Source organism: Egretta garzetta, unplaced genomic scaffold, assembly GCF_000687185.1.
Source record: "Egretta garzetta isolate BGI_Z169 unplaced genomic scaffold, ASM68718v1 scaffold546, whole genome shotgun sequence".
NCBI lineage: Eukaryota > Metazoa > Chordata > Aves > Pelecaniformes > Ardeidae > Egretta > Egretta garzetta.
Genome location: NW_009259986.1, coordinates 188,344 through 200,758, shown reverse-complemented (window position 1 = coordinate 200,758; position 12,415 = coordinate 188,344). Strand labels below are relative to the sequence as shown.

Genomic DNA, 12,415 nt, shown 5'->3' with positions numbered 1-12,415 from the left:
GTTAAAAATGCAAATATGCTAAACCTTGATTGACATTAATGCAGCTGGAAAGAGATGGCATAGAAGAAATATGATTCTGTATTGGTAGATGCTAATGTGCAAAGAGGATAGGGGAAAGAAATATGTGGAACGATATCCAAACATACACATTTGAGTTCAGAATAGTTGCATTAAAAAGTATTCATTGATTAGTCTGGTTTTTGTTTTGTTTTTTTCTCTGAACATTAGATTCCAGATAGAGAATTCTTGCTAAGGGTTTCGTACATGGAAATCTACAATGAAACCATTACAGATTTGCTTTGTGATATCAGGAAAAAGAAGCCTTTAGGAATTCGTGAGGATGTTAATGTAAGTGGATGTTACGTAGTATAAGTATTGTATCTGCTTGGAGCAAAAGAAGTCCAAAAAAAAAAAAAAGCAGCCTTCAGAGGCATCTAGTTGAAAACTCTTCTGTGTCAAATTGTGTAATTGTTATCTTCAGAATTACCAGAAGGACACTTGATGTAGTAGAATGACAAGTCAGGCTTGCTGTTGCTGGTTTATGTTTGTAAATGCAGACTTAATCCCTTAAGTTTTCCAGGATAGTATATTTTATTTCACTTTGACAGTGAATACTTGGGAGTTGTCTAGCTACTAAAACTTCTACAAACATATTAAGCCTCTAGCTCAATGTGTTAGAAGTCTTTAACAGATAGTACAGAGTTACTTTAATACCATCTTCATATCATCTACAAAGTAGATAGACTTTTCTTGTACTGGAATTGTAGAATAACCATCAGACTAGAACTATTCAGTAAGGCAATCAGTAGGGAAAAATAAATCTATGTTAATGCCATCTTCAGTTTCTTTATGTTAAGTTTTATAGCGAATAATAAAAATTGATGTTTTGTTGTTTTATAGTGGTGGTTTGGGTTTTTTTTCCCTTTCAGTGCCCTAAATGATCAATGCTTTTAGAACCTGGGAAGAAGGGAGACTTATCAGTTGTATGATTATGGCCTTATCATTTACTGAGAACTATACTCCTGGATTCCCCCAGAAAATGTCTAGAAGGATATTTGCCTTACCAGTTTTATTTTTAGGCAACTTTCTAGATCTGATTCTTGTGCCTTTAGGCTACTGTTCTGATAAAGGTCTAAACTTTCTCAATTCCTTGTGTTCAGAGTAAAAAGACATTCATCTGATGTTGCTTCCTTTTAAGAAGGAAGCAAACTGGAATACATACCATAGTAATTGCTGGTAATGTTAACTTAATGTATTGAAGTGAGGTTTAGAGTTTGGTAAAATTGACTACTCTTTTTTTGTTCTTAAGAGGAATACGTATGTAGAAGATCTGATTGAAGAGGTGGTGGTTGCACCAGAACAAGTTATGGAATGGATCAGAAAAGGAGAAAGTAAGTTGTTTAGCTATGTCAGCTGCTATCTCTGAAAAGCATTGATGAATCAGATATATCTAGAATCATGGCGTATCTCTTTGACATTATGTTCAGAAATCGATGTTTTTCAGATTGTTTTAAAATTGTACTTTTTGTCTGTTATCTCCAGTTTATCAGAAAATAAGCAGAAGTATTCTAATATTGCTTTTTGACAGAAAATCGCCATTATGGAGAAACAAAAATGAATGAACACAGTAGCCGTTCTCACACTATCTTCAGAATGGTAAAAACTGCTTCACTATTAGGAGGGGTTTTATTTTTTTCAAAGCGACAAAAACTTTATTGCACCTTCTTCTTCTAGATCATTGAAAGCAGAGAACGAAGTGACCCTGCAAATGCAAACTGTGATGGAGCGGTGATGGTATCCCACTTGGTAAGCTGTACTCCAAGAAGTTATTAAATAGGCATTTAAGTAGAGAATTTACTGTTACTGCTTGTTTGAGGGAAGAATGTTACTTTCTAATGACATTACAAGCATGCTTTGTTGTTAACTTCTATCAGACGTTTCTTAAGCAGAAATCATGTTTCTGATCATCTGTATAGAGGGAGACTTCTGGGGTGTTATTTAGAGGGCATCTTCCCACCAAAGGGAATTCTGACATGGGAATAGTTCCTAGACGATTCATGCTGCATTGGGGAGTGTTATGCCCTTCCCAGAAGTGTAATGGACTATTGTCAGAGTGCTCTTGCACTTCATTAAACACAACTTTCCCTACTGACAAGTTGCTGACTGCTGACAAGCCCAGTAAAATAAATTCTAAACTTTAAGGCTTCTCTTATCCTCCAATTTTAGTTGTTAAAAGGGCATGTGGCCTACAACTGCAATTGCCAGAAGATTAATCTTTTCAAAAGTAACCCCACTTAGCATCTCTTTAGTGGTATATGAAATATCCCAAGCTGGGGAGAATACCCTGCTGATCTCTAGGGGAATGTTTTGGTTTCTGTAGCCTTCTCTATACAGCCTGTCCTTGATTCTCAGAAAAGAATCCAAATCAACTGGAGGAATTAAATCAATATGAAAGCATTCGAGCTTGCTAAATCCTCATGAGCACTCTCATTCAGAATTGGGAATATCATTAAGTCAGTTATGTTGTGGAAAGAGGTTTCTGTTCTGGCTTCATATGAAAAAGCTCTGGGATCTGAATGTAAATACTGCTCATGGAGTATCTGAGCAAACTACTGCTGCTCTCTTTTCTCATTGTAGCTTATGGGATCTACTCTTCTTACACCACCTCCCGCTCTCTGCCCTGTCTCTCTGTTCCAGCTGACCTTATAGCAACCTCTAAGAAGAGGTGGAGATAGAGCGGGTTTTGGCCTTTTTGGTCTGTTACTGCTTGGAGATAGTACAGGATTTTACCCTTCTGAAACAGAAACTAATTAAAATGAGGACTACTTGCTCAGGCAAATCGTTATGGGATGCTATAAAGTTCTAGCTGACTTTGAACCAGATTGAGTCAGGCTTTTCCCCTGGTATTTAATTTCTTCCTTTCCTTATGCCCATGATGACAGGCAAGGAGAGACACACAGCTGATTCAGGACAGGGTGCTAGATAATCTCATCTAGGCTCTCTTTCCCGTGAAAGATTGGGCCATATGATCTCTGATTCTGTGAAGTTTCCTATGGCTTGAATCTGTAGTTAACACTTCTGTACTGAGAAATTATGTTTGGTTTTGTTAATGATGGTAGGGGGAATTGCACTGCAAGTATGAAATACTGTTCAGGGTGATATTAATAGAGTTCATACAAACTTATTCCATGTCCTTAAGTACCTTGAAAGTATTGGTTGGTATGTGTATAGTAGCTATGGATTATGTCCAATAATGACAGAACTCTTGCTTATGTCTAAGTGTAACTTTAGTTTATTAAATTCTTAGCAGAGATTTAGGATTAAGAGGATCTAAACCTAAATTGCCTCAGAACTAACCTGTGAAATATTTAATGCATTTGCAGAACTTGGTAGATCTGGCAGGCAGTGAAAGAGCTAGTCTAACAGGATCTGAAGGTGAGTGTTAAATGAAGTTCTGATGACCACTTCTGTTAATTAACCCTTATGAGAGACTGTGATAGATAGGAAATTGCTTGATTTATGTGCTATTGTGCTACTTATTGTTTATAAATAATCTCTTTTTGTATTGGTGGGGCAGGATCTACTTGGGAGAATACTGAAAGTGCTATAAAGTGCAAATAATTAGGTGGTAATATGGCTTTTTTAGAATAGCAGATCTAGCAACGGTCATGTACTGAACTAACAGAATGGAGGTGAATCAGTAAAGATTCACCTGAAGTAAAGAAGTCTTTAGAAGCTTGTAGGGACTTGTATATAAAGGTGAAGAGTGAATAGATAGCTCGCTCTAGCCAAGAGGAAGCTTGATTGTTAATAATGACAGCGCGAAGCTGCACAAAAATGTCTTTATCATTAAAAAGGAAGTGATCTGAGAGGAACACAAATTAATATTCTCTCTTACAAGGAGTAAGTAACCCAAAAGTTGTATCTAAGGCTGGTTTAGTATGCTTGCATGTGTAAATATGGTCATTTGCAAAATTTAAACAGGAAACAAAAATAAAGTTCTTATGGCCCCAGCCACTTAGTATGAAAATATTATTAATATTTATTTGTGATAGATGACTATCTGATTTTGATGCGTTTTGGCTATTATAAATGATCTGATACTGGCTTCTGATGGGTCGTAGTGCACTGTAGCACTTGAGTTTTAACTCTTGGATAATCCCTCTGAGCATAACATAGCACAAATGCTTGACAGGTTGAAAATGTATCTTAATGTTTTAAATTACAAAAATAAATTATTATTGTGTGATACCTAGGTGTCCGACTGAAAGAAGGCTGCAATATAAACCGGAGCTTGTTCATTCTGGGTCAAGTTATCAAAAAACTTTGTGATGACCCTTCTGGGTAAGCTCTTGTATTTGTATAACTGTTTTAAGAGAAGTCACTAATAAACTAAGGAATTAAAATCCTTTTTATTTAATCCTATTTTATGTAGGTAATTATTTCAAATAACTTGCTACCTCTAGAAAAGATATTGACTGTGATTTTTTCCATACAAAAATATGATTATTTTTTTTCATCCTTTTTCATCAGCTTCATAAATTACAGAGACAGCAAGCTGACTCGAATTCTGCAGAACTCCCTTGGAGGAAATGCTAAGACGGTTATAATTTGTACAATTACTCCTGTTTCTTTTGATGAAACACTCAGTACTCTTCAGGTAAAACTTCTTACCTGTTTTCAAGCATTATTCTGACTCAAGGCCTCATTGTAGACAGGTTGCAGGAGTAGAAAACATAATCTGTTGGCTCTGTGGTCACTTGAATCTTCTAAAGGTCCTTTGTGGACTTAGAACTTGAAATACTTGTTTTGTACAACTACAAGTCTTTGCTAACACGAGATGTTAGGTCCTACAGGAAAAGGAAGTAATTGAGCTATTCATGAACTGTATCCTTTAGGTAGGATTGTCTTCCTTTCTGGTGGTTCTCTTGAGCTTTTTATTAAATAAAAAATAACTTGGTGTATTTTTACTTAAATATTAGGCTTCACTTTTTGGGTATTAATATCAAGCAAAGAAAACTTATCTTTTCAAAGCCTAGAATGCATGAAAAAGCAAATGTAAATATTTGTCTCCTTTATCATATGTTGCTGTCCCTTCAACTCTGTTGGGAAATACGAGACAGAATAAGTCTTTTGATATATTTGTTCTCTAACTATTGCTCATGAGAGAATATTCTTCCAGTTTGCCAATACAGCCAAAAGAATGAAGAATACTCCGAAAGTCAATGAAGTACTTGATGATGATGCCCTCCTGAAGAGATATCGCAAAGAAATTCTGGATTTGAAAAAGCAGCTGGAAGAAGTATGTAATAAACTTATTAAAATTAATCTATCCTTAGTACTGATAGCTATTTGGAAACATTCTGTTTCAAACAAAAACCAGTTAAATTTGGAGGGGTAGATAAATTGTTTAAAGTGATACCTGTTATTTAGAAATTGAAAAGGCAATGTGAAGTTTAGAACAACTGATGATAGTCAACATATCTCTGTGAAAGCTAACACTGAATGAAGTCAACTAACTGAATTGCTTTCTTTCTGTAGGCTAATTTATTTAAGAAATAGAAATTTGTTATGCCTTATAGCACTCTTTAATATTGCCACAGATCAAAACTAATAATTAACTGACATTCTAGAACTTCTTATATTGCAATTAAAGATTTCAACTTAAACAACAGTAAGGGCGGGAAAATATTAATTAACTTCAGTTTGAGTTGCAAGAAGCTGCAACTGCGTAAGATCACTGGCGAAAGTTATGTAATGTCATAGGCAGAAGATATATTTAGAAAATGAACAATAGTAACTTCTCACCAAACAGTGTAGTCTCTCATGTGTTCATCTTTCTCCAAAACTCTATGGAGATGAGGACCAATCTTACAAGTCTTGTTAGAGCACAGATCATAAAAGATAAAGTACGGGAAAATCACAATTCTGAACATACAGTTTTGGTGGATTAAATCATCAAAAGATGGAGATATTTTTTGCAAATAAAAAAATAGTCATAGGAGAAGTTTAAGGGAAAATAACTGACCTCTTGTTTTTAAAGAGAATTAATTTGCTGTATAAACACACACCTAGAAGTGTGCTTCCTATCTTCTGAGATAGTAGGTAGTGAAGAAAGCACTTAAGTACAGAAGAGCTTGTAGGAAAATCCCATGTAAACTTTGAATTACTCTAAAGTATTGTAAGCTTATGATAAAGTTGTCAAAAAAAACTAGCTACTGTAATGCAGTTGCTTTACAACAGAATAAGTTTTTCAGTACTTCAAATTTGAAGAGACCACATGCATTAGAGTAGCTTGCTGTTATTTGACAATTGAATTGTAGTTCTCAACTTCGGGCTTCTGGCACAACAGGAAGGTCATCTTAAACTGTTACACTTGAAAGAACTGGGGGGGAATTGTCCCTAGAAAAATCCGGGGCTGTATTGGTTTTGGGAGTCTCGACCCATTTAAAAAGTAAGTCTACAGGTAAATTGTAGACTAAATTGTCAGTTTCATTGTTAAAGACAGGTCTTCCAGACTTAAAAGAAGATATATGTATAGTTGTTTTTAAATATTAGTAACTGTGTATCTTCTATATGAGTAGTTTGTGCTCTTAAAATATCAGTTTGATTAGTATTCTTTTTATGGAAGGTGTCTTCAAAGACTCAAATGCATGCAATGGAAAAAGACCAATTGGCCCAGCTGTTGGAAGAAAAAAACTCTCTTCAAAAAGTACAGGAAGATAGGATACGAAACTTAACTGAGATGCTGGTGACTTCTGCCTCCTTTTCCTCAAAACAAAATGCCAAAGTAAGCACCTGTTCTAGATCTTAATTAACTCTTAAATACTTTGTGAAAGATAATATTAAATACATAAGGTTATATAGACAATGAAGAATAAGTCTGATAGGCAATTTTCACATCTTTCTTATTTTAAAAGTTACCCTTTTAAAAAAAACTTCTGAGTATCAATTCAATGTTGCCTTGCAATGAATGGACTGCAGAGACTTCTACTTTCAAACCGTTACACTGTAGTTTAATTTTGAAGAAACTGCAAAACGCTGTTTAGTTAGCTGCTGCTACTGTTATAGAACTAGCCTAATGCAACATGCACTCTCTACTTAGAGCTCTAGCTATATCACTTTTTCTGAAAATACTTTTTTTTAAAGGCCAAGAGAAGACGAAGAGTTACTTGGGCTCCTGGTAAAATAAATCAGGCAAATGTGAGCTATTTTGAAGACTTTGAAAAACCAAGTCTGACTGAAACAAAAAAAATGAAAATGTCTCTGTCGGCACTACCAGACATGGAGGACTGTAAGTATCTTCAGGAAAAAATAAGGAAACTCTGCACAGGAACTTTGAAATGAGAAATAATCCCTTTTCAATAAATCTCTGTTAAAAAGCAAATTAATTTGTTAACAATACAAAAGCTACATTTAGTTGTCAATATGCTACTCAGCTTATGTTCCATGAACCCAGTTTTGAATGAGTTACCCATAGCCCATAAGGAAGTTACATTTGTCTGCCAGCAAAGAATGCTGCTTGGAAGGGAAGTGGCTTTAGCACAATAATACTGGTAGTTCTTGCACTGGAAATAAGGTCCATTTTATTTAAAAAGCAGGACCATGAGTCTTACTATATTGGGTGAAATAATGTGTAGCAAATTCCTGTTGGATACCTTGGCAGGCATTACTTGGTTTCCTAAAGGGAACAAGTCAACTTAAAAACCAGAACCCAACAAAACCAAATGTCCCTGTATGTGCTTTCCAAGGAAATTACCCTCCCCCTTCCCCACCCCCTCCCTATCCCTGCTTCTGGATATTGAGCTTTTAATTTATTAAAAGCAAAGGTAAGAGCTGTGAGGTAAAGGGCAGTGTCTACAAACACTTCTGCCATGCAACCTGTCCCAACCCCGCATTTTTTTGTAAAAATAGCCAAAGTTATTCTTTAACACAGACTATCCATCCAAACTGCATTCTCCACCCTAAAAAGGGGAGGGAGGGGGAGAAGGTGTGTGTGTGTGAAATCCCAAAATCTTCAACATGAACAGAGAAGTCATTACTCAAAAGATCAGATTGAGATACAGGACTTACTGGAGGAGTGGTGGTCAAAGAAAGTTGAACGGAAGACAAGAGAATAATTGGGCAGTATTGTTGCTGAATGTTATCTTCTTACAGATTTATTACCTGTCCTGCCAAGATTTTTTGCTTGTGTGTGGATTATCAGGTGTTTTTCTGTATGAGGGGAGTGTGTGCACTTGCTTTCTTTAAAACTTGCAGCATACTGTTAAATGGTTCTTTCCTTGATGCATAAACACTTTTCCTAGTTTGCAATTAAGTATATATTCTGGATTTGGTTTAGTATTCAATAACTTGTAATAAGGTGGTCAGCATAAATGTAGGAACTGGACTTCAGTGTTGTTCCCTTTCATGAGAATCAGAAGTCCTACACAGTCTGCTGCGTCTTTGCCATTGAATGATTGTTTCCAGTATGATAAAATTCTTTGATAAGAAAATAATTCTTGGATGTCTAGTTTTAATCTACTGCTATTCTCTATTTTTTAATACAGCTATTCTCTATCTTTTTAATACACCTTTCTTTTCAGCTATGTTAGAGAATTCTGAACATGACAACCAATGTCTGATGGTTCCTGATCAAATTTCAGATGTAGAATGGACTGCCGGACCTAACATGAATTGGGTAACATCATGTTCTATTTCGGTTGTCTAATACAATGTGTATACGTTACGCACTTCTCAGTAAGATCAGCCTTACTCTTTTATAGAACTCCAATATTCTTCTGTAAGTCTGAAGAATTATTATAACTGGTTAGAAAGCAAGTTCTCTCGGTCATCTCTGAAGGTGCGGGGTGGTTCTGTGATTCTGTGGGTTTGTAGCAAATGATCCAGTAAGCTTTGGTATTTAAACAGGGCTAGCTGTGAAAAGACTAGCAACAAGGAATATAATACTAAACTTGCTTGATCGCGTAGATCAATTAACTGAGATCAATTCTTTTTCTAGATTCAGAAAGACTTTGAAGAATCTGTGCAACTCTGTGAAGCACTAGCACTAGAAAAGGTAAGCCTGTTCTGTATTTTCTAGAAATAAGACTGTCATTCTGACAACAGCTTCTGAAGTTTCTTGTGCTTCTTACGCAGGATATTGCTGTAAATGAGGTCAACGTCCTGCAAGCTAACTTTAATAACCTAGTATTGGAAAACGAGCAGTTGAAATTGGAAATAAATGAAATAAAGGAGAAACTGAAGGAAAAATTAGAAATGGATGAATTTGAAGCACTGGAAAAACAAACACAAAAAGATCATGAGGTAAGGTGTGTTGAAATAAGTACAGAGAGATAAGAATTCTCTATGCTCAAATATTTTCTCAAGTTTATTCAGTGTATGTATACTTGGATGTTATTTCACAAACGGATAGTGTTATAAGCTACATCCAGCAACACAATGAATGAACCCAGGATTTAAACTGTATTTACTCAGTGTAACATTCAGACTTAAATTTTGGAGAGTTGCATACTGAAGTCTAGTTAAACATATTTGTCTGTGTATATATGTAGCCATATATTGTTTTGTATATGCATGATCTGAATTTCACTTTAGATTTCTGCAAGGGACCTGAGTTGTTTTGCTGCATAAATACATATTAGAATTGTCTTGAAGTTGAAGTATGGTTGCTAAACATATTTCACTTATTTCTTGTGCAAAACATCTTGATTTACAATCCAAGATAGCTCTGGCTTTTGTTAGTCCATTGAACTATGTGAGCATTAACTTTTAACACATTATTTAACTTGGTAATACAATATTAAAAAATAATAGTGTGAATAGTAATATTTGTGGAAAATTGAAATGTATTTTGTGCCAGGAAGTCAGAAAAGGTAAACCTACCTACTGGATAACTTAAGATACAGGAAATGCTGATTTTCAATTCTCTTCGCCTCCTTGTGCTGTTAGTGGAGATGTACCTGACTCCGTAACCTCAAATACATATTATTAGGGTTAGACCGTGAAATAAGTCACATTGCAAAAAAACTAACCAACCAAACAACAAAAGCAAAAAACCCCCAAACCAACAACTTGAGGTATTGAGACATGGATGTGTTATTCCATTTATTTCTTGGTACCTTCTCTGCAGGTTACTTGTACATTGCTAGTCTGTTTAATATTTTCTGACTGCGAAATTAAGGTTGAAACTGAAGTTACATCCTTTTGCATTGTTGTTTCAGGTTACAATTTAACAACGCCACCTCTCATTTCCATTGTGTTCCCTACAAAGATTTATAGGTCTTAAACAAAATGGATCCATAATCTATTATGATTTAACTTGTATTTAATATTCTTTTTTAGAAGACCCTTTGTATGTTAGACTAATTGTGCTATCTTCCTTATCAGACATTAAAAAGTCCTCAGTTAGTTTTCCCTGCAAAGCTTTTGTGTATCTAGTAACAGATACAATGTTCTTAAGTAGCTTCTATTACAAGAATTGGTTTTTGAATGATTCGTTTTCAAATATGTATCTGAAGACAGTCCATAAAATGTAAGCATTTGTTGATACCCATGCAGCAGATTAATTACAGCAATACTGAAAGGTCACTTACTTCACTAAACACGTTAGATGAAATCCACCCATTTACATCATCACAGACATATACAGGTGAACTCTACTATTCTAATAATGACATTAAAGGACTTCTGACAGTAGTATTGTACCATATCTTCTACAGCCATCCTCTGATTTTAAGATTACAGATTGGGTTTTCTTCTTACTATACTCCTAACTATATAGAAATACTCATAAGAGAGTGATTGTTTTAAAGCCTTTCACTGATCTTAAAGTTACAGATTGGATTTTTTCCTTACCTACACTTGTGACTATACAGAAGTATTTGTAGATGAGTGCTTTATTGTAAAGCTTTTCTAACAAAGACCAAAAAAAGAGAGTTCTTCAATTTTAGAAGTGCTTTTCTATATAGCCTTCTACTTGTGCTTCCTTTCAGAAGACGCCGATGAATGTGTTCATGGCTTGCTTTACCTCAACTTTGGCACCTTCTAGTTCTTGTTAGTGAATGGATGATATCACAAATATCTGCACTGTCACAAAAAGCTGCTTAAAGTGACTAGAATTTGAAGCGTCATATCTGCACAATTTCTGCATTAATTGCTTTGATCACGTTGCCCTTGCTTCTCAAGCTGTTGCAGGTTAAATTGTACTTGAATCCTTTCTAATTACTGGAAAGCTAAAGCAGAGCTTTGCATCTTGTTTATCCATTTGAAAGGATATGTAGCAACTTGCTTTGTAGCTGTTTAAATAGATATGCGTGTGTATGTATGGTTTGCCCACTAATAGAAAAGAAAATACAACCTTGCTTATTTTCATGGTGTTGGCAACTAAAATTACTGGTGTAGGTGCTTTCTAACATCCTCTGCAATTTTGCTTCGATTTGCTCCACAGATACAACTAATGCATGAAATTACCAACTTAAAGAGCCTAGTTGCAAATGCTGAAGTGTACAGTGAGGAACTTGAGGTGAGCCTGTCCATGAATTTACATGCAATAAGAATTGTATGAAATGTGCTTGGTTTGTTTATCTTGAAATACTGTATCTGCTGAGGGCAACCTAGACATCATTGGGCTCTGGTTAGTCTTACCATCTGTAAGGAGGATATGTTTAAAAACCACAAGCACTTAACTATGTACAAAGCAGGTTTTTGTTAAATTCTTACCTGAAAAACCTGGGCACTAGAATCCTCCCTCTCCCTCTTTTCTTCAACTTTTAGGCAGAAATAAACTCCAAATCAGAAGAGCTGAAAGCGAAGGAGAACAAAATAAAGATATTACAGAATCGTGTGGAAGAATTGCAGAAAGCAGGAGCGGAAAAAAAGGACACATCTTTTTCAATGGTAAATTTGAGTTTTCTGCTGGGTTGAGAGATGGTTTTGGTTTTGCTGAAGGTGGGTTAAATTTAGGTGTAACCTTGGTATAATTGAAATATGCTTCCCTACAGATCTAAGAATTTATTTATGAAGCTTAATATACTAATTACTATATTATCATACAGTAGTACTCTGAAATAAAGTTATGGTAAATGCTGCTTTTTATCCCATCTCTCAAATGACCCTGCTACTGTTCCTTTTGGAGTAAACTTACCAAGTGTTCTGAGCTTCTGTTTACATTTTAACCACACTATAATGAACACATTTGCTTTATTATGGCTATGTATTTTTTTATTTCTTTGAGTATTTATCTGTCTTTTTCAGGGAGACTCTGATAAGCTGATTGAGGAAATTCAGCAGCTGAATAAATCTCTCTTAGATAGTGAAACCATAGCCTTGGATGCCAAAAAAGAATCTGCTTTTCTCAGAACTGAAAATTTGGAGCTGAAGGAGAAGATGGCAAGTACTTGTTAAACTGCATTTC

At 35.2% G+C, this 12,415-nt stretch overlaps 1 protein-coding gene across 1 annotated transcript in view; it reads left to right on the top strand.

Moving 5' to 3' along the window:
* CENPE (centromere protein E) overlaps positions 1-12,415 on the top strand; it is a 36,673-nt gene that overhangs the window by 2,280 nt on the left and 21,978 nt on the right. Inside the window, exons 5-20 of the mRNA XM_035896025.1 lie at positions 229-348; positions 1,310-1,391; positions 1,589-1,656; positions 1,735-1,806; positions 3,384-3,435; positions 4,257-4,344; positions 4,534-4,660; positions 5,183-5,302; positions 6,632-6,790; positions 7,150-7,294; positions 8,586-8,680; positions 9,002-9,058; positions 9,139-9,306; positions 11,450-11,524; positions 11,776-11,898; positions 12,256-12,390. Of these exons, the coding sequence (XP_035751918.1) occupies positions 229-348; positions 1,310-1,391; positions 1,589-1,656; positions 1,735-1,806; positions 3,384-3,435; positions 4,257-4,344; positions 4,534-4,660; positions 5,183-5,302; positions 6,632-6,790; positions 7,150-7,294; positions 8,586-8,680; positions 9,002-9,058; positions 9,139-9,306; positions 11,450-11,524; positions 11,776-11,898; positions 12,256-12,390 (1,686 nt within the window). The remainder of the gene's footprint in view (positions 1-228; positions 349-1,309; positions 1,392-1,588; positions 1,657-1,734; positions 1,807-3,383; positions 3,436-4,256; positions 4,345-4,533; positions 4,661-5,182; positions 5,303-6,631; positions 6,791-7,149; positions 7,295-8,585; positions 8,681-9,001; positions 9,059-9,138; positions 9,307-11,449; positions 11,525-11,775; positions 11,899-12,255; positions 12,391-12,415) is intronic.